Source organism: Corythoichthys intestinalis, chromosome 9 (assembly GCF_030265065.1).
Source record: "Corythoichthys intestinalis isolate RoL2023-P3 chromosome 9, ASM3026506v1, whole genome shotgun sequence".
NCBI lineage: Eukaryota > Metazoa > Chordata > Actinopteri > Syngnathiformes > Syngnathidae > Corythoichthys > Corythoichthys intestinalis.
In genome coordinates, this window is record NC_080403.1 from 45,322,973 (window position 1) to 45,350,709 (window position 27,737).

The 27,737-nt window shown below is 38.7% G+C and overlaps 2 protein-coding genes across 3 annotated transcripts in view; one reads left to right on the plus strand and one right to left on the minus strand.

Moving 5' to 3' along the window:
• stx18 (syntaxin 18) overlaps window positions 1–11,580 on the minus strand; it is a 34,456-nt gene extending 22,876 nt beyond the window's left edge. The window contains exon 1 of the mRNA XM_057846522.1: window positions 11,354–11,580. Coding sequence (XP_057702505.1) covers window positions 11,354–11,506 — 153 coding nt within the window. The 5' untranslated portion in view covers window positions 11,507–11,580. The remainder of the gene's footprint in view (window positions 1–11,353) is intronic.
• A 12-nt stretch (window positions 11,581–11,592) lies between these two features.
• On the plus strand, window positions 11,593–19,771 carry LOC130922037 (uncharacterized). 2 transcript variants are annotated; one of them, XM_057846523.1, is made up of 3 exons: window positions 11,593–12,090; window positions 12,334–12,463; window positions 15,990–19,771. In XM_057846523.1, exons 1-3 carry the CDS (start codon window positions 11,802–11,804, stop codon window positions 16,366–16,368), a joined length of 798 nt encoding a protein of 265 aa, XP_057702506.1. In that variant the 5' UTR covers window positions 11,593–11,801; the 3' UTR covers window positions 16,369–19,771. The 2 variants fall into 2 exon arrangements, with proteins under 2 accessions (XP_057702506.1, XP_057702507.1); XM_057846524.1 differs by having other exon boundaries at window positions 11,593–12,084; window positions 12,403–12,463.
• Window positions 19,772–27,737: the final 7,966 nt, after the last annotated feature.

Sequence of the window (27,737 nt, forward strand, 5' to 3'; positions counted from 1 at the left end):
TTTTAAATGACATATTAGATATCAATTAATGATTCGAAGCTAAAAATGACAGACATTTTGAATTAGAATATAATTACCTTATTTTTATGGTTGGGCTGAAACAAAAGCGGTTGCGCGACGTCTGTAAACGGTGGTTTCCAGGGTAAAACGGACACATTAAAAATAGTTTGGGGGCTTAATGCACCATGAATCTGGTATTGCAGCTTAAAGACATATTGTTCTATCAAACACAACAGTTGTTTTGGCTTAAAATACAGCAGTTTGTTTTAAAGAAGGGTGCAAGAACAGAAACTACTTTTTCAGTCTTGTCTGTGTTTTCCGTCATATGTAAAAACGTCCCCATTTCAAGTAAAACGAGCACTAATGTGCCACGACAGGCTGAAGACAGTTCTAAACGTCTGTGCCCTTTACTGCCTAATTTCTTTATTAATAAAACACCTAATTAGGAAAAACCCTTTTACAAAAGGCCAATGCAAGACATGCTGGGAATACTAGCGTCAAGTACTTTCCCTCCCAATCTGTGCGTTGAGTGATGCATTTAAAACAATTGGAAAGAACACAGACAACCCATTTAAATACAGTTATGAATGAATGGATTATTTCTGATATTATGTGAGTTTGATAGTCTTAACGGTTAAAGGGAACCTCGGATTTAAAGACTTGTAGGCTTTAATAAGCCACAACTATTCTCTTTTACTAAAATATGTTATTAGAAACACATAAAATATTGCCATTAATTCACAAATCTATAATATTTAGTACATGTTTTGACCTACGGAGGGCGCCATGTTTTATGCGCGCAATGGACGCTCGGGGTGATGACATAGTTTGTTACTGTCAGTAGACGAATTGCAGACGGTGTTCTGCAATTCCTTCTACGCGGCGAGACGTCCAACACATGTGCATATCGGTTAAAAGCAGCGAGTACTTAATATTTGTGTATTTATTGAGTCTTTTATTACCTTTTCATTGCCTCAAAATACTTTTTGCATGTGTTTCCCCTCTCATACTTTAAGCATTTTGTTTTCTTGTGATAGCTTTAAAGCAGATCGTTAATCTGTTGACCACATTAGTCACGTAGCATATTTAAACCACCCTTATTTGATATTACTATGTTAAAGTATTTTCTTAAGGCATCTTTCGTGTGTTCTGTCTGTATGCATCTAAACAAAACAAGCTGAAAGCGCACGGTGGTACTTCGGGTGTCAAATTCGCCTCTAGTAGGACTTTTTGCCCGTGTAGCACATTTTGGTAGGACACCGGTTTTGTCAGACTCTTGTCTCATCTCATCCTGTCTTTCCAGTCCATTTTGCTTTTGTTGCTCATTTTGTGAAATATCGACAGTGCTGTCATGCTCATTAATGTTCCTCTTGAGTTCAAATTAAAAGGGTTGAACAGATGACATGTTTATGTCGCTAGAGTCATAGTCTGGAAGCCCGGCAGCGCAACCCAGTGATGTCACTGCCCTGCGACGTCAACAACAACGGCAACCTACTGGTTAAACTAATTTTACAAATTGTATAAAACCGAAAACATCAATAGGGGTTTTAAAATCAAATTATTTTAACCCATAATAATGTTAACCTTTTAAGAACTACAAGTCATTCTATCCGTGGATCCCTTTACAACCACTCATTAATACTAGCAGATAATTAGATGCAAAACTGTTTATATTGCATAGCAGCACTAATTGATACATTTCACATTTGTGACAGACCAGTTTGGTTACTCTCAGTTCAAAATAAAGTGAACTTTAAACTCAGAATATTTGTATATATATATTTTTTAAACAAATAATAAAATAGTATTCTATCGAAGCATGTCGTTATCGAGATACAAAACAGCCCAAATCGTGACTGTTTTTTTTTTTTTTTTACCTATATTCACCAGCACTAAAAAATCGGATGTAAAAGTAACTTTCTAAGCTTACAGCAGTGCTTCTTAATTATTTTCTGTTCTGCGGGACGATTGTTGACAATATTCGCCATGTTTCATTGAAAAACTATCAAGCGGCTTTTCAATGTGATTTGGGTCTAATGTCTTTAAGTGACATCTTAATTAATTTGGCTTCCTGCTGTCCGCTGCCAACATTTTTAGACACAGTAAACAGACTGATCTTTCTTCATATGCCACTGTATTAAAAGGCAAAGCCAAAATCCAACGCTACATACGCTTCTTCATATTTCCTCGTCTTATCTCTTCAAATCTCCAGTGCTCTTTGCTGTGTGCTCTTGTTTGGTTCAGAAATACTGCACACACTCTAAAAATGAGAGCGCCACTGCGACCCACTGAGTGGATGTGCAATTACACTACACTCTAGTACTGCAAAAAAGTTCCCTGAGGTCACATGCGCCACCCCCGGCATCGTTCTGCCCCACTATTTGAGCAGTACTGGTTTACAGTGAATGAATAAAAGTTCATAGAAGCATGCGTCTTCTGTTCCAGGGTTTTGGTTCCAAAAATGTTCCACCAATTACCACCACTTAGTTCTCCAAGCACTACCTTAATGATAGACATTAAAATTCAGTGACATAAATTTGAGCTAAATCCTCGAACTAAAAATAAGCTAATATATGAGGCTTTAGGCATGCCCTGTTCCATGTTACAATGTCACACCTCCACTGAACACTCTGAATGGAATACACTGTGACATGATCGCAATGAATGCCAGTGAAGTGTGTAATGCATTTAGATTACCTATTACAGATTCAAAGTAGCTTTCAATTATTTTTAAAAATATAGAGTGCATGAAAAAGTTGGAGCATATTTAGGTTGCCAAAACATTTGAATGCACCCTTATGTTCCCATTGGTCTCCGATTCACATAAAAACAACAAAAGTTTGGCCGGTAACACTTAAAATAAGTATAGAAATTACATGCAGAACGTACCAAGAATGCTATGTCCTTTAATTTTTGTTTAACAATACAACACAAAGGAATTTTCAAGTCTAAAAGTCTATAAGAAAATACATTTCCTGATGAATTTACCTTAATAAATGTATATAAATGTAAGCAAAGTTACTGGCAAACAAGATGCCCGTTAATGTTGTTGACTAACATTTATTTTTACTATTTATTTAGTACTTGGAAATCGTCATTGATAGCAGTAGAAGTCCAATCGAATTTAACTGGTGGACTGGCCGTTTATCACCGCCAATGGCAGCGAATGAGTTACATAACACAAAGATGAAATATCAACGCCTGTAGCAAAAATAGTGATGCACGATAATGCATTCAGCCGATACTGATAACCGATAATTTCCTCCTCGCTTCAACCGATAACCGATAATGTCAAGCCGATAATTCTATTAAAATATTTATGTAAAATTTTAAAGTATACACAAGAGAAAATATTACTGTGCAAAAATATTATTGCTCTTTTTTTCAACATCAAATGTGAACAAGTAGTAAATTCCAACATCTAAATACAGATTGTCTGACATTGTGTAATGGTAAACTTTTGGCAACAATTACTTACAGAGTAAATACCTAAGTTGCACAAAAATGGCTTTAAAAGTAAGCCATTCCTAACGTATAACATTACTACACAGCAAAAACACAACTCCTTAAAACTAGTTAAATTCCCTTCTTTTCAGTGTAAATCTATTGGAAATAAGTGAAATTAACTGCCAGCACTTCAAGTATATTTCACTCAGATTTCTTGAAGAAAAATAGCCAGCTGAAAATAAGCTTAACAGCCTTATTTTAAGCAATAAATTATTATACATAATCCTAAAAAAAAAAATAAACTTGTCAGAAATGTTCTTTATTCAAGAATATGTATGGTTCAAAACATTATTTGAAAGCAATTTTTTCTTGATTTAGGTGAAAAATGACCTTATTTTTTTAGATGTTTGGGCTTAATAAGAACAAATGGCAATATTTAGTTCAAGAAAGTGGAATAATCTGGTGCATTCATCTGTTAACTAGTCTTCAACACTCAAACAAGATGGGGAAAATTATTTGACTAGATTTAAGAAGAATGATCTGATTAAGACGTCATAAATTTAAAGCGTACTGAATGCATGACTGACTGGATGACTTCTTTGTGTGGTTTGGTGCATGTTACAATTATCAACTAACCACTGTGCCGTCATGATAAACATGCTTTCTTGACATCACTTGTACAAATGTCCGTGATAAAACTGATGTGATCGGCATGTCTTTCACGAAGAATCGTGGTCGTATAACCTGCATTATTTTTTCATTCAGGGGTTTGGCTATTGGGTCATTTCGGGAATTTCCTCCCGCCTGTGCCCCTCAGTCTGCCCGGCTGCCAAATTAGCACCCGCGCCAGGCCTCTGTCTTGAACTGGAGTGGCGGCGGCAGCTAAGTTCGTACCGGATATCCGCCCGCGCCGGCCGGCTCGCTGCGGCGTATTCAGTGCATGGCTCTGCTCTGCCCGCCTACGGCGAGGCGGCGGCCTGCCGGAGCGGCAGGCTCCGTCGGAAGACGGCTACTTGTCGACTATCGGTCTCGTGAGGTGTTTAGCCATAGGTGGGAGTTTACCACCCGCTTTGGGCTGCATTCCCAAACAACCCGACTCCGGGAGGACCGCAGCGTCTCTGTATCGTCACAAGCCCCGTAGCTTCCTTTATTGTTTATTTGTGTTTACAATAGCTTTAGCATTCGCGCTAGCAGCAGCCTCGTATTCGTTCCAAAAATCTTTGTGATGCAGTTTTAAATGGCTGCTGGGTTAGTGGTGTTCAATGAGGATACTTTCTTTACGCCTCGTGGAACCTGTTTTGTTTTGTAGATGGCGAGCGCGTCGTTTATTTCATTTCACAGTACACACGGGAAAATCAACGCACGCTAGTGAGAGCGCCTCAACACTGATAACACCGCCTCCTCTATGACGCCGTACTCCTGAACCCCTCCTCCCACAGGGGCTACAGAGAGGGGAGGGGTTGAGCAGGCGGCGGTGGAGAAGTGTAGAAAACTGCTTGGTTGCGCACATTTGGAGGCTAAATCAAGTATATAATTATCGGATTGCATTTTCGGTTGATTTTTTTCAAATCTGTATGACGTCATAATTGCCATTATCGGCCGATAATTATCGGTAACCGATATTATCGTGTATCTTTAGCAAAAACGTATGCGAGTGTACAGTATGTACCGCATCGAACAAATGTGCGCATGGTAAAGAATCCCAACTTTAAATATATGCCCATTTTTCATAGGCCAAAGATGCCAAATGTTTTAGCATCTATGAAATTTGAAACCATGATAAGTGTTACTTCTAAAACAACTATTTATGTATGCACTCTTCTCTTAACACCTGTTTTTGAGTAGTGTCAGGAACATGTTAGGACTAGACATGTGCCGATTACCGGTTTCAAGGTATACCGTGGTATGAAAATGTATGAACATTTTCCGTCATACCGTCCCTAAGGTATTAGCTATTTTTTATGTCCCAAAAATGATGACGTAATCCCTCGCTTGCAGCTGTAGGCTCCACCCTCCCCAATCGGTTGTTGCTCAGTGTCAGTAAGTCAGCTGTGCTACATGATGGCAGGAGAAGGTGAAACACCTGATCTTTTTCCCCATCGAAAAAAACGAAATCTCATGTATGGGAATACTTCGGCTACAGAAAAGTTAGACGGCCTTGGCTTAGAGGAGGAGGGCCAACCGACATGTAATACATATTTGCGGAGGGTGGCTGCTGAGGAGGCAATACCTCAAATATGATTTTGCATTCATACAAAATTAAAGGTTAGTAAACACTGTCATGAATGTTTCACACCAGCTATGAGAGTTAACTCCAGTGTGCTTAGTGTGTCTAGAGGTGTTAAAACAATTTTTTTCTTCTCTCTGGCAACTGTCCGTGTTGAGAACAGGAGTTTGTGTATAATCTAGACATGATACGAGTCATACACACGTGCGTCATATGGACAATAATTCAATTATTTTTGTTCTGATGGTTATAATGTTGAGCTGTGCCTGTCTGTTTAAAGGACTGCATTTATTTTAATTTTATTTAGAATATTTTGTTATTTTAACTTAACATGATACTTATGTTCCAATTTGCTATTATATTTTGAAAAATAAAAATCCTTTTCAATGGAAACATTTTTTTTCTAAACCCAAATATTTCAAAGTAAAACATTTTAGAGCTGTAATTGCAATACCTTTGATACTGTGAAACCGTGATATTTTGGCTTAAGGTCATAATATCATGCCAGCACATACCTAGTTCGGACAAATAGCTACCCATCCCCTAAAAATGTAGAACATATGATGTTTACCGAATTGCGTGAAGTGTCACGTTAAATGCTGACCCGCTTGTGTGACATCACCCTGAAGGCAGACCATCTTCATCAGTGTGTGTCACACAAAAGTCCAACAACAGCGTTTCAATTACACAGGTCTTCCCGTTTTGAGTTGAATACTAAATAGTTTGACTTGGGAATTGAAGGAAAGGGGAATTCTGCTGTCTGACATTCCATCATTGCATTACACTTAAGAAAATGTCAAACACGGGTCACAATATTATCACTACGCAGCAGTTTTCCATCTGGACAATGTGCACAAGCTAAATATTGTAATACCACAGTCACAGCCAAGATTAACACCAACCACAGATGCAGGTGGGCTAACCCTTCCAATAAACATACTGGTGCAATTTTGATAATGCAAAGATATCGACACCAGATCTGACTTGACATAACTAAACCAACATTCAGGGATCATCTCAAATCATCTAAATAATAAAAAAATGAAAAAAAATAACTGTGGCCACAAGCTTAACAATTCTTTTAAATTTTAAATCTGAAGCTGGTTTTGACAGGAAGTTGTCTGTGTACATCATGGTCTGTGTTTCACTCACGACCTATTTAAAGACCTTTAGCGAATTTTGTGTGGGATTCTTTAGACTCCTACGACTGTTTACATAGGGAAGAGGAAAACTGAGACAACATGTCAACATTAGTTTTTCAGAATAAATCCTCATTTAATCCTTGCTGAACTGCAACCCAGAATACCTTCCTGTTGGCAAAAGCAGTTAAGTGCCCATTAACTCATTTGCTCCCAAAAATGTATAAATGTGTTCTATTTTTAATTGTTTCAGTGTCCCAAAGACATATTTATACGTTTTTTATGTTTTTTTTCCACAACAGACATCTCTAGGTTCTGATGCAACTTAGCTCCAAAACACAATGCTGGAAATCCATTTTAAAGCAATTAAACTGGCCACTGGAGGGCAGTAGCACATTTGGTAAGACCCGCAACCCGATTCAACGGAACGAATGGCCGTGCCACACGTCCGGGACGCCGGCGGAAGATGTCGTCCAGGATGTCAGGCGGCGGACGACCGAGCAGAACAACCGGGAGGACGCCCGGGATGCCAGGCGCTGGACGACCGAGCAGAACAACCGGGACCACCAGTGCAGTGGACGATGCAGTTGAGTCCGTGCTGCTTGCCGAGCAGAGCCCGCGCCGCCGTGCTCAGCCGCTTGCGTCCCCCGCACCCTCCAGTGTCCGGCGACTCAGCTGGAAACGCGCACTGCCAAACCAGTTCCCCCCCCAGGAACACAAGTTCCCCAGGCGAACTCTGCCACGAGGCAGTGGTCACCACAAAAGAAAGACTCAAAAAAATCCATCTTGATAAGACAGGCGGCGATGAGGGAAAAGTTTACCCTGGTTGTCGCACCAGTCACAACAGCGCAGTTTCTCAGTTCAATAGTTTAGTTATGTGTAAATAAATTGTTAATTTGCTATCAAAAGCTCTATTCATCTTGTTGTTAATTTTATTTTGTAGAAAGAAAACATTTTTCAGATGTTTGGGATGTCACAAGGCAAAAAATAGCTGTGTTAAAGTCAAAGTTATGTTTGAAATGTATGCTTTTACAAAAAGCTCAATTTCTCTGTTTTTTCATCAGAGATTGGAAAATTGCTCAACCTAAGCTATTTTCTAATGCTGATTTCTAAAGAATGGAAAAAGATACGAACTAACTTTTTCCATGCTGAAAGAGAGTTTAATCTTTCTTTTGGTGGGTTCCATGTTTATATAGAAATAGAACAGAATTTTCTGTGGGCCTTGCAAAATCAGTCAAAATCCAGTAAAACGGCCGGGAGCGAAGGGGTTGCACCGGTGAAAATGGCTGGGAGTGAATGAGTTAAATGGGCATTTATTTTGATCGGCAAATATATTAGATATATTATCTCAGTTTTCTTCTGTTCTCTGTAAACACACATGGATAACTAAGAAATCGTACACTAAAGACGGTAAAACTGCAATTGTTTATAAGTGCAACGTGGACATTATTATAAGCGGACAAGTTCCTGTCGACGAAATAAATAAAACTGATGCTGACAAAGAATTATAACACAGATATGTTAAGAGACTGTTGGCTTGCATGTTGTTGATGTGTGTGATGTTGTTTTGATTTTACTTTGACTAGACTAGTAGTTCCCCAGCCCAGAGGTTGTGGGTTTGATTTTCCGCCCTGGACACCTTGCGTAACAATCCTTGAGCAAGATACTGAACCTCACATTGCTCCTGATGCGGAGTCATCAGTAGGTAAATGAGTCTGTAGTAGTGAACGGTACTGAACAATATTGGAAAAAACTGACATTGCCATTTTTGGGGGTTTGGGATATATAGCAATATACAGGACTGTCTCAGATAATTAGAATATTGTGATAAAGTTCTTTACTTTCTGTTATGCAATTAAAAAAACAAAAATGTCATACATTCTGGATTCATTACACATCAACTGAACTATTTCAAGCCTTTTATTATTTTAATATTGCTGAATTTGGCTTACAGCTTAAGAAAACTCAAAAATCCTATCTCAAAATATTAGAATATCATGAAAAAGTATACAAGTAGGCTATTCAACTAATCACCTGAATCATCTAATTAACTCGAAACACCTGCGAGGGTTTCCTGAGCCTTAAAAACACTCAGCTTGGTTCAGTAAACTAAATCACAAGTATGGGGAAGACTGCTGATCTGACTGCTGTCCAGAGGACCATCATTGATACCCTCCATCAGGAGGGTAAGACACAAAAAGAAATTTCTCAAAGAGCAGGCTGTTCACAGAGTGCAGTTTCAAAGCATATCCACAAAAAGTCTGTTGGAAGGGAAAAATGTGGCCGGAAACGCTGCACAACCAAGAGAGATGACCGCAGCCTTAACAAAATTGTGAAGAAGAGCCGCTTCCAGAATTTGGGGGAGCTTCAAAGACAGTGGGCTGAAGCTGGAGTCCAGGTATCAAAAGCCACAGTTCACAGACTTGTCCGGGAAATGGGCTACAATAGCCGTATTCCCATGGTCAAGCCACTTCTGAACTCAAGACAACGGAAGAAGCGTCTGACTTGGGCTATGGAGAAGAAGCACTGGACAGTTGCAGAGTGGTCCAAAGTCCTCTTTTCAGACGAAAGCAAGTTTTGCATTTCATTTGGAAGTCAAGGCGCCAGAGTCTGGAGAAAGGCTGGAGAGGAGCAAAATCCAAGTTGCTTGAAATCCAGTGTGAAGTTCCCACAGTCAGCAATGGTTTGGGGAGCCATGTCAGCTGCTGGTGTTGGTCCACTGTGTTTCATCAAGTCCAGAGTAAATGCAACTGTGTACCAAGAGATTTTAGAGCACTACATGCTTCCATCTGCTGAAAAGCTCTATGGAGATGAGGATTTCATTTTCCAGCATGATCTGGCACCTGCCCACAGTGCCAAAACCACCAGTAACTGGTGCACTGACCATGGCATCACTGTCCTTGATTGGCCTGCTAATTCCCCTGACCTGAACCCCATCGAGAATTTGTGGGGTATAGTTAAGAAGAAGATGAAAGACACCAGACCTACAAATGCAAATGAGCTGAAGGCCGCTATCGAAGCATCCTGGGCATCAATAACACCTCAGCAATGCCACAGGCTGATTGCCTCCATGCCACGCCGGATTGATGCAGTAATCCGTGCAAAAGGATTCCCAACCAAGTACTGAGTGCATCAATGGACATTTTCAAATGTTTGATTTAGTTTTGCTGTTATTAAATTATTTTTTTACTTGGTCTGAGGAAGTATTCTAATATTTTGAGATAGGATTTTTGAGTTTTCTTAAGCTGTAAGCCAAATTCAGCAATATTAAAATAATAAAAGGCTTGAAATAGTTCAGTTGATGTGTAATGAATCCAGAATGTATGACATTTTTGTTTTTTTAAATTGCATTACAGAAAGTAAAGAACTTTATCACAATATTCTAATTATCTGAGACAGTCCTGTATATAGATATATGGAAAGACGGATGACAGCCAGCATGTGTAGTCATTTGTTTTGATGCTTCTCCGCATGCGGGTCTTCTTGCTTAACGCGTGTCGGACGGCGAATTAGTCCGCATGTGTAATACTTGAACTGTCTCAATGGACAAAGGCAGTCTGAACAGCCACGTCAAAAAAAAAAAAACAGATATGACAAGAAATCGGATTTGTGCATTAAGACCTGCGGTACGAACCTAGCCTTATTGGCTATTCAACCCAGCTCTGATAAAAGGGATCCAGGAGGCCATGTCTTTGCACACTTGCTGCTTTTATGATGGGGAAAAAAAAACAACAACAACAACAATTGCACATCCTGAGTCGCATGCACACATTGCGATCGCGATATATCAAACGATATATTGTACAGGCCTATTATGTAGTGTTAAAGCGCTTGGAGTATCTTGATGGTGGAAATGTGCTATACAAGTGTAAGTCCATTTACCATCCATCCAATATTAGATTACATTATGCCAAAGTTTATGGTAGGCAATTTTATTGCATCTGTTTCTTAGGTCTGCAGGCATGGCAATGCATTTTGTCAAAATAATACAAACTAACTAACTAATTGAAATTGATTAAAGCTTCTTGCTCATGCAGCAATATTTTACATTTTGGTGGACATCAGTCTGAGCTCTAGCATGCCATATTGCAGTATGCAGAAGAAACAGAGATTAGTAAAACATATTACAAAGGCTATGCTTGGATTATTCTCAGCAGTTTACATTTAGTTTTAGACCATTATACACGTTGATGAAGCGCGTGTATTATTTTGCACAATACTATATATGCAAATAGTGCAGAATAGTATGACTGACTCAAATGCGCATTTCAGTATGGGACATAAGAATTGAAATGTTAAAAAACGAATGCTAGTTTTGGATCATAGGCTACTCTGTGCCTGCAACCACTGTCAGTCTAACGATGATGTGAGGATTTGACCATAATCTAATACGCAAAGAATAAAACGTTCTAAAATTGTGTTTTGCAACACGCGTGCTGATTAATAGTCCATCAATTGACGCGCTTTTATGACTCAGATTTATACCAGAAGTTTGTATCGAAGTAACATGCTAAGCTACAGTTAGCTAGCAAAGACTTACCACTTCTTTTGCCTTCGGAGAGAAGCCACTTTTGGGTCTGCTCCGCTTGAAAATCTCGTCTTTGGTAGAATCGAACCCTATTCCCATCGCTTTGTTTCTGGTTTTGACTGTCTTAACACTGGCTTTAAAAAGTAATGTTATATCCACAGCCATGTCTGTGACACCTCGAGTGCAGGAGCTCCCGTCCTGTAAACAAATGGACACGTCACCAGGACGTGACGTCACTGCCGTGCGACGATGTTGGTGTTGCTATTCAGCTGCTTAAAATCTACTTCAAGGTTTTTCTGAATGACCGCTAATTGTAGCGTGGTTAGGACATAACATACAACAACATAAACACTGCGAGATGTTCATTTTTTAGAAAAGTACGCGACTTGATAGGAGCTATTTTTATTTCGTTACTGTATTCCTGTGATATAATTGTAAGTTCACAATATATCAGTTAATAATGCCACTTCAACTTGAGGCAATGTCAAGCAGGAAGCGTAGACCCAATTGGACAGACCAGGAGTGTTATCTTCTTGCTCAACTCGTCCATGAAAGAAAAGAAATAATCAGAGGCAAGTGCACGACTGGTGTATATGATAAACGACAGGCTTGGGACGAAATCACCCACACCATCAACTCAGCCTTTCCACAGATGGAGCGCACGGTGTCTGACTGCAGCAAAAAGTGGGAAAATTTGCTTGCAAAGTCAAGAGAGGAGATCAAACGTCAGAAGATGCAAACAGGTACAGGTGAGTACAGTTTGCCGTCGCTACTCAGTGTTCCGAACTAAATGCATGTATGATTCAAGTGAAATAAGCACTTGAAAGTGTTTATTGGTTGTTATGTCTTGTCAGGAACACTGATATAAACCTTAGACAAGTTTGACAGTTTGTTGCTCAATGAGCCCAATTAAGATAATAATGACTAGGATTATTAAGAAAGTCACAGAACCTGTTAAGCATCCTTGAAACATTGCATTTTACATTTCCCAGATGATGACCTGTCCCTGGATCAGTTTAGTGCATTGACCCAGATTGTGATTTCTGTGATGAACCCTTCAGTACTGCAACAGGATGAAGAGGACTCCCAGCCCTTTGACTTGGTGGAAAGTCAACAAAACAGGTCCTCTATATATGCATATACTTATATTATCGGCAGATTTTACATGAAAAACTGTTTGTGCATTAAGTCAAGGTACCACTGCAGTAGTAATATTAAGCCTGAACGATATATTGTTTAAACATCGCCATCACGATGTGCACGTGCGCGATAGTCCCATTGCAAGCACGTGCGATAGTTTTTTTGTTTTTTTGTTAAATCCATATACGCCTTGCTTGCTACTCTGCACACAGCCTCACACCCTCCCTCTCCCAACCCTTTGTTCCTCTCAGTCACTGCGGCACTTGCTTATTAAAGTTAACGATGGGTTTGATCTGGCCAAAGAAGCAGACTTCACACGGGCATCTATCAATCATCGTTTAACTTGTTAAACAGTTTCTGCAAGGAAGCCGTGCTGAAATGAATTTGTGTGTGTGGTGACATTGGAGACATATAAATGCCAGAAGTGATCATGAGTAGTTTTAACATTTTTCTACATGTCACTCCAACTGTCACAGCTAAGGTAGATAAACAGAAGCATTTAATAAAGCCAAGCATTTATATACTACAGTTCTTTATTCTTGTTAAAAAATGATTTGGTTGGACAGTTATGTTTAAAACGGGTCATAATTTTGACATATGAAGTGCTTAAAAACCATTTTATATACATTTTTTAAATCACTTTGGGGGGAAAAGTGAGAAAAAACATGTCTTATATGTATCGCTTTCCAATGCTAGATCTGAATAAATACATTGAGCACAAAAAACACACAAAAAAAAATTAAAAATGGGGGGGGTGCACTACTTTGCGGTTTTTCACTTATCGCGGCGGGTTCGTGTCCCCATTAACCGCGAAAAACGAGGGATCACTGTACACTGTGGTGATGGTGAGTCATCCAAAGTCTTTCCAAACAGCTATTCAAGTCATCAAGTGAAAATTTCTTTAAAAAATATATATATAATTTTTTTTAATATCGCAATATATCGCAAACCCCGAAAAAATCGCAACAATAGTTTTTTCCAATATCGTTCAGGCCTAAGTAATATACAGTTGTACCTCTACATACGAATTTAATTCGTTCCAGGACCTGATTTGTAAGTCGAAATGGTCGTTTGTCGAGCGGGATTTTCCCATAAGAATACATTATAATTCCATTAGTTCGTTCCACAGCCCCAAAACCTACGCTAAATCATCAATAAATACTGCTTTTACAATTACAAATAGCAATTACGCACTAGGAGTGGGAACCTCAGGGTACCTCACGATACGATTCGCGATACAAAGCTCACGATAACGATTATCTCACGATATCCCGATTCAGTGATTATCAATATATTGGTCAGAAATTTGATACATGGTATTCTACGATACAACTGTTGAAAGGAAAAAAAAAAGATATTTCAAAATAGAAAAAATATTTTTTAAGTCATTTATTAAACAGCGACATATTTTCAGTGCAACATTCCTGTAAAATATACTGTAAATCTACTGCAAATTGTGTACGTGCACATATAGAGGAAACAAACCACAACCTCTGATATCTTTTGGAGAGATCATGATGAATGGCACCCTTTTTTAAATCTTTAAAAAAAAAAAAAAATTAACAGTGCTGTAGGTGTCAGTCTGCAAATGAGCTTGGATTGGGGCAATCTTTTCTACGTATATGACATTTGTTGCCAAAAGCATTGGTTTGAGGACTTCCACTATCTGCTTCAGCATTTGAGATGTCGGACTCAGTCAGTCACATTCTTCCTCACCTTAAAAACAACAAAATTAAACAAAAAATATTAGCTACTTAATAGCTTTTGAGTTGAAATCCTGATTTTTTTTTGTGTTGAAAGTATTGAGTGAATTAACAAATATGAATTGAATGTATAGAAGTTGAAAATGCAATAATTACCTACTTTTAATATGTAGGCTACATTAATTATCATGCACATCACCTTGTATATCTTGGAAGCTATTCAAACCATTTTTATAGCTCATTGTATCAAAATGGCTGTAATAACAGTTTGTGTAGTAAACTAGATGGGAACTGGTTCTCAAATAATATCAAATCAGTAAATTCATGTAGGCTTGTTCGATATTTATTTTAGGGTCCTGGTTTATTTTATATCATTCAACACCAAATGTCATCAAAATAATGCATGTAAATTAAAAAAAAAATGCAAAACTTTCTTACCTGAAGTGATGAAAGTGAAGCAGTCTAGTCACTAGCTGCCAGTGAACCTTATATTTGTGAGACAATTGTTGCATACAGCAAAGTTCTTGTTCACCTTACTTCACACCTCTTGTTAGTGTAAAATCTAAAGTGTGTCCACATGTGTGATTTGTAGCAATATTTTTCTTTTTTTCCTCCACCGTTCTAATGAAGCTTTTTTCTATTTTTTTCAATTCACTTGGAGCTTCCTCTCTTCTTCTCTAGACGACTTGTGCGCACTCTACCTTCACTTCCACTCTTGAGCGCCCCTAGTGGACCGTCAAGGAATTGCTCAACAAACATTGAGCAGTTTACAGCATCCATACTCCATTGTATGGCCAATCTGTCAAATAAAAGTACCGATACTTGGCAGGAGCAAATCGATAACCAGTCGGGTTGCAAAATATCATGATATATCGCTGTATGGAGATATTGGCACACTCTTATTACGCACAGAAAAGCAAATAAATTATAAATTCATATCGGAATAATAATAATAATAATGTCACAAATCGGGTTCTAATGTGGCCCTTGTGTTTTGCATGCGGTTCCTGAATGCACCGTGTGACTGACGAGAGAGAAAGAGGTGCGGTAGAGTGGAAAGGTTTTTTTTTTTTCATCTTGTTCTTGGCGTCTGCGTTGGACAGTAGCTGTGTTGTGTTGCCCAAGTTCTTAAATAAATGATTAAAAACCTGAAGCTGGCGACTTCCTTGCCGATGTTACACTAATAATAATTTTCACCTTAACTTCACGACTGGCGAACGGGGGTCAGAGGAGATAGGCCATATAGCCGCTTTCATACTGTAGGAAATATCCGCAGTTCCTAGAACCTTTTGAGGGGCGATGACGTCATTTTGCGTGTTCGCATATGTAGGAAGTAGGGACCAGGAACTCGAGTTCCAAGAACCATTTTAGTCCCTACTCTGAAGTAGGGACTTTCCGTGGTGCTGTAGGAACCAGATTACGTAGTTCTCTGGTGATTTGCTGAAATCGAACCAGTTCCCTCACATACACACCATGCTCACATTTTTCTATCATTTCCTTCTTAATTTCAATGGTAAGCGTCACCTTTTTCCTTTTTTCACCACCTGTACTAACCTTCTTGGGACCCATGTTGATTTCTCTCCCAAGAAAATCCGCCGCGCTGCCGTCTTGCGGGAAAACAAATGAAATCGCAAAGCTGTTTATCGTCATATTTCGAGCATATGTAGAGACAAATGACAAGTCAAATTTTACGTCAGATGTCAAAAGGATCGTTTGTCGATGTGATCGTATGGAGAGGTACCACTGTATTTGAATTGATCTTAGTGCCTATTTAGTGCCAAATCAACATTTTTTTCTCTTTTCAGTGGCAGTAAAGAAGGAAGCATGTTCTCAACTGGTGAACAATTTAAGGCAAAACACGAGCAGGCAGATCTTGTGCTACCCGCCTATGCTGGAGATCCACCGACACCACTGGGACAAAAAATGACTCCTTTTTCTACCTTTCCAAAAGCACTCGCAGTGCAGTTCAGTCCTCATTATCCTTCTGCGTCGGGAGAACAGTCAAATTCCCACTGCTCCCCTTGCACAAATGCAGCACAATGCACCACATCACAGGAAAGAATTGATTTGGAAATGTCTGTGCTCAGAAGACAAGAGAAAGTCCTCAAACTTCAAGAGGAGTATTATACACTAAAAATTGAGTGGATGAAGAAGCAAATGGCACAATCTACTTTACAAGACTAACGTGTGTCCACCAGTTGCATATGCTTGAACACTTTGATGCATCCTTTTATTTATATTAGGGCACTAAATAGCGTACTGGTGTAGTATGGAATTCATATTTTGCCTCAGAGAATATTGAGCACTGGCTGTTCGCAGGTATTAAGGGCCACACCCTGATGTGATTGAGGGAGAGGCGTCAGTCAAGTGCACATAATAAATTTTGAGACTACTGTTAAAGCAACACTAGGTAACTTTTCAACCTTATAAAATACTTTCCAGGGCTGTCAAAATTATCGCGTTAACGGGCGGTAATTATTTTTAAAAATAATCACATTAAAATATTTGACGCAATTAACGCACATGCCCCGCTCAAACAGATTAAAATGACAGCACAGTGCAATGTGCACTTGTTACTTGTGTTTTTTGGAGTTTTGTCGCCCTCTGCTGGCGCTTGGGTGCGACTGATTTTATGGGCTTCAGCACCCATGAGCATTGTGTAATTATTGACATCAACAATGGCAGGCTACTAGTTTATTTTTTGATTGAAAATTTTACAAATTTTATTAAAACAAAAACATTAAGAGGGGTTTTAATGTAAAATTTCTATAACTTGTACTAACATTATCTTTTAAGATCTACAAGTCTTTCTATCCATGGATCACTTTAACAGAATGTTAATGCCATCTAGTTGATTTATTGTTATAATAAGCAAATACAGTACTTATGTACCGTATGTTGAAAGTATATATCCATCTTGTGTCTTATCTTTCCATTCCAACAATAATTTACAGAAAAATATGGCATATTTTATAGATGGTTTGAATTGTGCTTAATTACGATTAATTAATTTTTAAGCTGTAATTAACGCAATTAAAAATTTTATACGTTTGACAGCCCTAATATTTTCATAACTTTTGTTATGATATGTTGACTGACAACAGGGGTGTGCCATCTTGGGCACCCCATGATTCGATTCGATTACGATTCAGGGTGCTACGATTCGATTCTTGAACGATAATCATGGTATTGACGATGACCACGGTTATCACGATTATCGATGCGTCGTACATTACAAATTAATAAAGCAGAAAAACAAATTTTTGTCCATTATTTATTTTAAAAATCCTAATGATTCAACAGGAACGATGGAAACATGCCCATACAACAAAAAACTGCCCTTAAACTGCTTTTTTATTTATTCATTTTTACAAGAAAGTGCAAAAACATTAACCATTTGAAAGGGAGTACTTATTTCACTCAACAATACAATAAAATGTACACAGGTGGAATGAATTCCACATTTTCTGGAAACAAAGTGTCTTGAGAAATAAGCATTCTTTTAACCAACATACTTTGTTTTCACAGATTTCTGTTCTATTTCGCATGTTTGTAGTGTTAATGATGTACTTAATCATGGTTTTACACGTTGTGCATATGAAATACACGTTAGCGAATTGGCTAATTAGCTTAGCGCTCGGCGCTAACTATTAACACCTCGAAAACAACAAAAATAAAAGCTAAACAGTATAAGAGGGTTCGTGTACTCACCTCTTATAGACGCACACGGGTCTTAGCAACACACTCAGGACATTTTTCAATTGACATGACTTGAAACTACAGCAGGACATCTGAAAGACGAGGAGCAACGAACTATCTCTCTTCAAAAATTAATTTTCCAGTCTTTTGACAAAGAGTAAATCTCTCACTCAGTTACAGGAAGCATCCATTATAATGTTTTGAGTGCATCTGTAATAGGTGTGCGAGTGGCAGACGTGTCTTGATTTTCGTTCCGCTACGAGCGGCTGTCAAAGTTATGAGGGAAAATCCTCGTTTTTGAGCCTTTATGAATCGTAATTGAATCGTCATGTGTCGAATCGCGATGCATGTAATAATCGATTTTTTGGAACGACTGACAACTAGTTGAATGACACCTCATATCTTGAAGGGGTCCATATCGCTTTAACCGGCATTAATTAACTTTAAGTAGGGTGGCAGGAACCCTGCCACACACACACACACACACACACAAAAAAAAACTACACATTTTCTGACTGCTTTACGGCATAGGTCACTTCCCCCTTCCCCCATTCATTATAAAGACGGAAGTTGATGCTAACGCTTTTCCGCGAGTTCTGCAAAGATGGCAGAGCAACAGCAGCAAAATCTTTGTCTGAGGAGAAAATAGGGCGGCTAACAGGGTATACAGAATAAACATTGGCCCAGCTTTCACTCGCTGGCGTGACACCCCCCCCACCGAATTTGTCAGCGCTGCCGAATTTGGGTGGGGTTGGCCACACGGTTGCTAAACGTCAAATGCTATTGTTTAGCCACAACTGGATTCATTACCTTATTAGTTTTCATCCTTCACACAGCCGTTGGAAACAGAAATGTTGTTTAATTCATCTGCAGGCAACCATCATGATTTGCGCTGGTCCTCATGAAAAACGAAGCGCTGGTTCTCATGGGAAACGCAGTCTTCCTTAAGGCAAAACACTACCCCTTTTGTCCACCGACGTCGCTAAAATCGACCAAAACTGAAAAGTTACCAAGTGTTGCTTTAAATTGATTTATTTAAAAAAAAAAAAAAGTATTTCTTTTATTTGCTAACAACCCGCTCAGGAAGTTGGTTTGCGAACCAGTGGTTGAAGACACAATTTCAAGTACTGAAAAGCTTTAAATATACAGTATGTAAAATTAAAAAAAAAAAAGGTATTACCACTATCAAATGTGTTTGGGTGACTCAAATTTGGAATTATCTTAAGGGATGTGACATCTGGATATGGTAATAAAATCATTTTAAAATCCACCATTAATCTCTAATCAAAACGGTCATTTTGTGATATGATTTACTAGGTTGCATAATTTTTTTTAAACTGTCATGTAACTGTTGTAGGAATCTAAACTGTTATCCAAAAATATTGTGACATTTGCTTATTGCCCTAAGTGATGCATTTTTTGCTGCATACCACAACTATGTGTTCTTAACGCCAATTAATCAGTTATTATAAAGTCAATTTGATCAAGGTGGAGTGAGGTCTGAACATGTTTGCAATCTGTAAAATTTGGAAAGTATGACAGCAAACACTGCCCGTAGCGCAGACTTACTGTGGTCATGTATTGAGGCATGTTAAAGGTCTACTTACATAGTTATTTTTAAAAAGATAATTTAAATGTTTTGAAAAGGAAAGGCTACTGGTATGGTTTTCTTTGTGACATTGAGTTTCATAGAATTTAAAGTGCAAATTTGGAAGCTTTACATGCTACTGCTGTAAGAAATTTATTTATGCCAGTGTAAATAGTTGAAATTATGTCCGGTCTAGACAAAAATGTTGTAATTTGTGCATAATATTTCTCATAAAGCCATGTATTTGTAAGTGACTGAGCCTCACACTCAAATGTAAGTGCAGAGGCCAACCTTTTTAAATAAAAGTCCTATTTGCTGTGTGGTTTGCTCATTTCCTTTGTTAGTGTTGAGGCATGTATATGTACTACTAAGGGCTGACAGTTGTGTCGTTTTCTGCCATTTCAGCATTTAAAACTTTTTTTTTTTTTTTGTTGCTTCTTTTTTAAGCTTAGAAAAGCAAGCAGCTTTTAAAGGACCTGCTTGCTTTAAAGAGCACGATTGAATTTCGGATACTTGATTTTTTCAAGTGAGACAAGTTTTCAAAGAGGAAAAAAAAACAATTAAGCACGCTATAAAGCAAGCGGGGCCTGTTTTACCTGGACTATGAAACTGGGTGACAGGCATTTAATGAATAGACCCTTGATCATCAAATTCCGCATACTTTCACACGGTTTTCTTATTGTATTATTATTTTTAAAAATACATAAAAGCAATTACACTCCTTACAGTTATGGTCAAAAGTTTACATACACTTGTGAAGAACATAATGTCATGGCTCTCTTGAGTTTCCAGTTATTTCTACAACTCTGATTTTTCTCTGATAGAGTGATTGGAACTGATACTTCTTTGTCACAAAAAACATTCATGAAGTGAACTTTTATGACTTTATTATGGGTGAACAGAAAAAAGTGATCAAATATGCTGGGTCAAAAATATACATACAGCAGCGCTAATATTTGGTAACATGTCCCTTGGCCATTTTCAATTCAATTAGGCGCTTTTGGTAGCCATCCACAAGCTTCTGGCAAGCTTCTGGTTGAATCTTTGACTACTCCTTTTGACAGAATTGGTGCAGTTCAGTTAAATTTGATGGCTTTCTGACATGGACGTGTTTCTTCAGCATTGTCCACAAGTTCTCAATGGGGTTTAAGTTAGGACTTTGGGAAGGCCATTCGAAAACCTTAATTGTAGCCTGATTTAGCCATTCCATTACCACTTCTGATGTGTATTTGGGGTCATTGTCCTGTTGGAACACCCAACTGCGCTCAAGACCCAATCTTCGGGCTGATGACGTTAGGTTATCTTGAAGAATTTGAAGGTAATCCTCCCTCTTCATTATCCCATTTACTCTCTGTAAAGCAACAGTTCCATTGGCAGCAAAACAGCCCCACAGCATAATACTACCACCACCATGTTTGACGGTAGGCATGGTGTACTTGGGGTTAAAGGCCTCACCTTTTCTCCTCCAAACATATTGCTGGGCATTGTGGCCAAACAGCTCGATTTTTGTTTCGTCTGACCACAGAACTTTCCTCCAGAAGGTCTTATCTTTGTCCATGTGATCAGCAGCAAACTTCAGTCGAGCCTTAAGGTGCCGCTTTTGGAGCAAGGGCTTCCTTCTTGCACGGCAGCCTCTCAGTCCATGGAGATGCAAAACACGCTTGACTGTGGACACTGTCACCTGTGTTCCAGCAGCTTCTAATTCTTGGCAGATCTGCTTTTTGGTGATTCTCCGTTGAATCTTCACCCTCCTGACCAATTTTCTCTCAGCAGCAGGTGATAGCTTGCATTTTCTTCCTGATCGTGGCAGTGACAAAACAGTGCCATGCACTTTATACTTACAAACAATTGTTTGCACTGTTGCTCTTGGGACCTGCAGCTGCTTTGAAATGGCTCCAAGTGACTTTCCTGACTTGTTCAAGTCAATGATTCGCTTTTTCAGATCCATGTATGTATATTTTTGACCCAGCAGATTTGATCAGTTTTTCTGTTAACCCATAATAACGTCATAAAAGAACCAAACTTCATGAATGTTTTTTGTGACAAACAAGTATCTGTTCCAATCACTCTATCGGAGAAAAATCAGAGTTGTAGAAATAACTGGAAACTCAAGAGAGCCATGACATTATGTTCTTCACAAGTGTATGTAAACTTTTGACCACAACTGTATATATACTACTTATACATAGTTAGTGTAGAGTGACCAAATGTCCTCTTTTGCCCGGACAAGTCCTCTTATTATGTGCCCTCCCGAGCATCCGGCCAGGTTTAATAAATTCATGAAAATGTCCGGTTTTTATGATTTTTCACGGGACCAATTTGAAGAGAATCCCTCCAGCCGCTAGGGGGCAGCGCCTGCCTGCGTTGACGTGGCTCCTACTTTTTTGTTGGCAGTTTACCCTTAGTTTCATGGGGAATTACCATCATCTACTGACAGTTTGGCGAGAGATCAGACAACAGTAAGGAATTCAATAAGGAGTTCTGAAAGACGTGCCTCCATTCACCTTTCTGTAAGTTTAACTCCTGTTAATGTCGATCACGTGTCTTCTGTTGTATTTAAGGTTATATGTGTACACAGAGATGCAGTATATTGTGTGAGTCTTGTAATTGGTCTGCGTTGGTTTATTTGGTTGAATACTAGTATTATATTCTAAATAGCTGTGTTTCTTATGAGTTAAAAAAAAAAAAAAAATTTTTTACGATAAATACCTATATAATGGCAACTGCTGACTTCTGTCGGAGATTTGTACTGGTGTAATCTGTAAAATCCCGTTTGATGTTGCATCTTTGCACTGCCGATGATTGTAAACTTTTATAGCAAAGTCTGATTTTAGCTCCCGTACTCGCTTATAGGGTAGCAATCAGTGAGCTCAGCCGCGCTAGGCATTATGGGCAATGTAGTTTTGAACTGCTGTGTTTGGAAACATGCTGGTTGAATAGCTTGTCAGTTTATTTCGGTTATTGTTTGTGTACAATCTAGAACATTGAACGAGAATAAAAATTGAGCGAGAATAACAATTTGTTAACGACAATTGTTGTGACAGTAAAAAAAAATGTTGATTTGGCACATAGCCTACTGTGTATGTGTATTGGTTGGACTACATTTTCATGGGTCTGCATTATATTATTATTTTTTTTAAATCATTATCTTTTTTTTTTTCATTGTTAGATTATTTTTGGGTGATATAGGCATCTTTAAGTGATCTTCAAGTAAAATTCAAGTATCTCGAGGTCGGGCCGAGTGTCCTCTTTTTTGGAAATCAAAATATGGTCACCCTACTAAGCTAGTGGTATTTTATGACATGAACCCAAAAGTGTTACACAGGATAATATGTAACAATCTGTTTTCCAACATGCAAAAAATACTTTTAAGAGGAGTGGTGCATGGGGTGAAGATTTGTTGTATTCATCAAATACTACAAAAATGTTTATAAAGAAATTTCATTTAACATTATATTTTTATTTAATTAATCATTAGCAGGTTTATTTTAGCTTCTATTTGTTCTATGTTTGCGCACTGAAACTAATGTCAGTTGAACAGTAAGTTTCATTTTGGGTAACATTTCCATTAAGGCACTTTCATACTAGACGAACAGGACCAAGGTCTGATTGGAGAGTTAGGTCGCAGCAACACTTGCAAATGAGTTGTTGAAAAAGTTCAGCATTCACACTTCCCCAACCGAACTTTCCAAGTAGCATCACGTGGACGAAAAGCGCACTCATTGATTGGACAAATAGAAGCGGAAATAGAGGGAGCGTGGAGCATGTGATGTAGCATAGTGTAGTGACCTCTATTATAACAGAATTCACCTAGGGAACTTGTTTGGGGCATGTTGTGTTCCTATTTTAGCTGTGCGCTAGCTGAACTGCTAGAGAGTTAAGAAAGACACGAGCACCCAAACACGGCAACACGAACTTTACTCAGCGAGCGACGAGACTCAACAACCTCATCCGATACAATAGCATTATTTTTACATGTTAAGCTGTATAAAGTTGTTTTTTTATTAGTGTGTTTTATTTTGCATTGATGATATAACCGAGCATCTGTGTCAATTTTTTGTCAACTGACCGTTTTGTGAAGCAGAAGTTGGTATGTACGTAAGTTCATGAAGTAGCAAAAGCGCACCCTGCTCCGGTTGCATTCACACGCCAAGTGCACCGAGACTCACGATTTTTGAGCGGACCAGAGTTCGGTTGTTTGGTCCGAACTAGAGTTTGGATGTGCAAAGCGGACCATCTGAGAAAAAAAACTCTGATCTGTTTCAAACGGACTAAACAGTGCCAGTATGAAAGCGCCCTAAAAAGCATCCCAAAACAGATTTGTCCTATCAAATTTATAAGCACACTTTTCCCCCTTTGCACTGGCTTTTTAGGTTCAGTTGTCATGATTCGTCAACTTGACAGAGATTTTGTTACTACCACTGGAATAGGAAGAAAACTGATGGAACCATTTCGGACTATGCTGACATGTTCATGACTTATTAATTTAGGTCGTTCCAAGTCCCTTGCTGACCCTGAGTGGTCCAACAGCACTCATCTGTGCCCAAGCACGTTTATGTAAAATATATCATGACTTCATTACAGGACATTGCATTACTGTAATGTTCCTTACTTTGTGGTTTATTTCAAACCATTCTTTGCCCCTTTCAAATTGTTCAAATTATTTGGAGGAGTAATAGAGCTAAAAACATTAGGGCTTGACATTAAATGATGAACTTGACAGCATCAGTGACAGTGATGATCATTTTTCAACTTTTTTTTTTTTTTTTTTTTTTTTAAATAATTATTAGTTAGTACCAGTGTTGTTAGTCTTACTTTAAAAAATAGTTACACTTACAAACTACCTGTCCCCAAAAGTAATCGAGTTAGAAACTCAGTTACCTCATTGCAAGAGTAATTAGTTATTTAGCAAAGTAATGACGTGACGTTACTTTTCAGGTTCTACATGTTATTACATTATAGTCTAAAACAGCTTTCACATTAAACATGTTTATATTAACTGATTGAATTGAACTGTTTTTTTTTTTCCATTCCCCCCCAAAAATTAACTTTTTTTTTTTTTTTTTTTTTAATTTCACTGATATATGACTGTAACGGTAAACAAACTTAATTTCAAATGCTGTGAGGATAAAAAGCCTTTTTATTTTTCTTGTTCTGAACCTGCACTGAACCGTGATCTCTGTACCAAGGTACGTACTGAACCGTGACTTGTGTGTATCGTCACACACCTAATACTGTATATATGGTGGAAAACACTCAGGTGACTTGAAGTTCCGCTGTGAGACCCACAATTTGGCCAAATTTCCAAATTGTCCAATATGCATGTGCAGTGTTACCAGGATGCCAGGTGTGGGTGGGAAAACCCATTGGCAGTGTATCAAATACTTGTTCTCCCCACACTGTATATATATATAAAACATCCCAGGGCTATTTATATTGTTTGGACGCCAGTTTAGACACCAAAAATGCGACATGGAAAATCTATCTAATTATATCCTGAATATTTTTTTGAAATATTTATCACTTTTATGAAAAAAAAAAGATTAATTGTGGCCTGTGTTTGGCCTCACGAAATGTAACGGATGTTATGCACGTTGTCAAATGTTGCTACATTCGTTATCGAGGCCATTAGGCCTGTAGAATGATTGAAGCTCCAAAGCCCTAATTTGCAAGCCCTGGTGGTTTCCCCTGTGGTAGCATGAGAATAAATTATTCGTATTAAAATGCAAAATGACAAATTTACTGTGGCGTCCAAAACACAACATCTGTTTGATGTATTTTTCTTGAATTTGAACCAATTTAAGAACAATTGACTTGCTCATATTGGCCTTAAAATCAAAGTTGTCATCCTAATCTTGATTTTGGCATTGCAAATCGTTAAAGGGAGGCTCACTTCGATTGTTTCATGTCCACAAGTTGCGCAACGTCCATTAGAAGCAGTTGTGGTTTCTAAGATTTTATCTAAAACTCCAGTAGCAATTTTATTATTATTTTAAACATACAGAGGAAGATTTCTATTCTTTTTTTTTTTCTATTAAAAAAAAGAATAAAGAAAATAAAGAAATAAATGAAATTCCAATGCTGAGCCCATTCTTTGACATTCCTAGATGCTATCTCTTTTGGATGAAGTGTCAGTGACAGTATCCATTACCCCATTCCTGACAGATGAACCATGTTCTGGAGTGTCCTCTGGGCAGTCCACTTAAATGCTCAAAAGAAACCCCTTAATCTCCACTTTCTCTTTGTTTGCACTATTATCAGAGATGTCCGTCAGGACTGCTTTATCTTCACAGGACTCATCAAGTGGCTATCTGACGCTGGCTTAATTCTATCAAAGGTTCTTATCTTGGCTCTGCCTGAGGACGCATCCTCACACCAACTCCCTGAAATGACTGGCTCTGATTAAATAAGCGTTAGGGCTTTACACAATGGCTTTTACATGTGTTGCGCTCATATTTTTCAAGTTTTCTTGGCGGTGTCAAGCAGTTTACCACAAACAAGTACGTAATTTTTCTCTTCATGAGTTATTTAATGGGAGGAAATGAGAGTCGTTCCACTGCTCTGGGCAGTTGAGGACGCTTAACAGCCTTGAAACAGTAGAAGAATGTCCTGCAGCTTGGATGGATGAGGAGTAATGACATGGGAGTTGTTGCCTTTGAGTTGGGAACTTACCTGTCATTGCCTTTGAGCTCACAAACAAGCCTCCAGACAGGTCTCTCTTCAGTTTACAAGACTTGTTTTTTTCCCATGTTCCTCTTCCCTATCTCTATGATATATAACTAGACTAGCTATCGATTATTTTAGTAGTCGATTAATCTATCATCTAAAATTTCGTCAAAATCTGCCCAGCCGTCTAGGCGTCCACAATGCACGAACACACAGACAGCCACACAGACAAACTTGTTATTTAAAGATTCAGATATCCAATCTGAAATTAATCCCTTATTATTATTCCGGAAAATTGTACAGTGGGGCAAATAAGTATTTATTCAACCACTATTGTGCAAGTTCTCCCACTTGAAAATATTAGAGAGGCCTGTAATTGTCAACATGGGTAAACCTCAACCATGAGAGAATGTGGGGAAAAAAAAGAACAGAAAATCACATTGTTTGATTTTTAAAGAATTTATTTCCAAATTAGAGTGGGAAATAAGTATTTGGTCACCTACAAACAAGCACGATTTTTGGCTGTCAAAGAGGTCTAACTTTTCATTACCACTCCTGACCTGTATTAATGGCACCTGTTTAAACTCATTATCGGTTTAAAAGACACCTGTCCACAATCTCAGTCAGTCACACTCCAAACTCCACTATGGCCAAGACCAAACAGCTGTCAAAGGACACCAGAGACATAATTGTTGACCTGCACCAGGCTGGGAAGACTGAATCTGAAATAGACAAAACGCTTGGTGTAAAGAAATCAACTGTGGGAGCAATTATTAGAAAATGTAAGACATACAAGACCACTGATAATCTCCCTCGATCTGGGGCTCCATGCTAGATCTCACCCCGTGGCATCAAAATGATAACAAGAACGGTGAGCAAAAATCCCAGAACCACACGGGGGGACCTAGTGAATAACCTACAGAGAGCTGGGACCACAGTAACAAAGGGTACTATCAGTAACACAATGCGCCGCCACGGACTCAAATCCTGAACTGCCAGACGTGTCCCCCTGCTGAAGAAAGTACACGTCCAGGCCCGTCTGCGCCAGAGAGCATTTGGATGATCCAGAAGAGGACTGGGAGAATGTGTTATGATCAGATGAAGCCAAAATAGAACTTTTTGGTAGAAACACAGGTTCTCGTGTTTGGAGGAGAAAGAACACCATACCCACTGAAAAGCATTGGGGTGGAAACATCATGCTTTGGGGCTGTTTTTCTGCAAAGGGACCAGGACGACTGATCTGTGTAAAAAAAAAAAAAAAAAATGAACGGGGCCATGTAACGAGAGATTTTGAGTGAAAATCTCCTTCCATCAGCAAGGGCATTGAAGATGAGACGTGGCTGGGTCTTTCAGCATGACAATGATCCCAAACACACAGCCAGGGCAACAAAGGAGTGGCTTCGTAAGAAGTATTACAAGGTCCTGGATTGGCATAGCCAGTCTCCAGATCTCAAACCCATAGAAAATCTGTGGAGGGAGTTGAAAGTCCATGTTGCCCAACGACAGCTCCAAAACATCACTGCACTAGAGGAGATCTGCGTGGAGGAATGGGCCAAAATACCAGCAACAGTGTGTGAAAAGCTTGTGAAGAGTTGTGGAA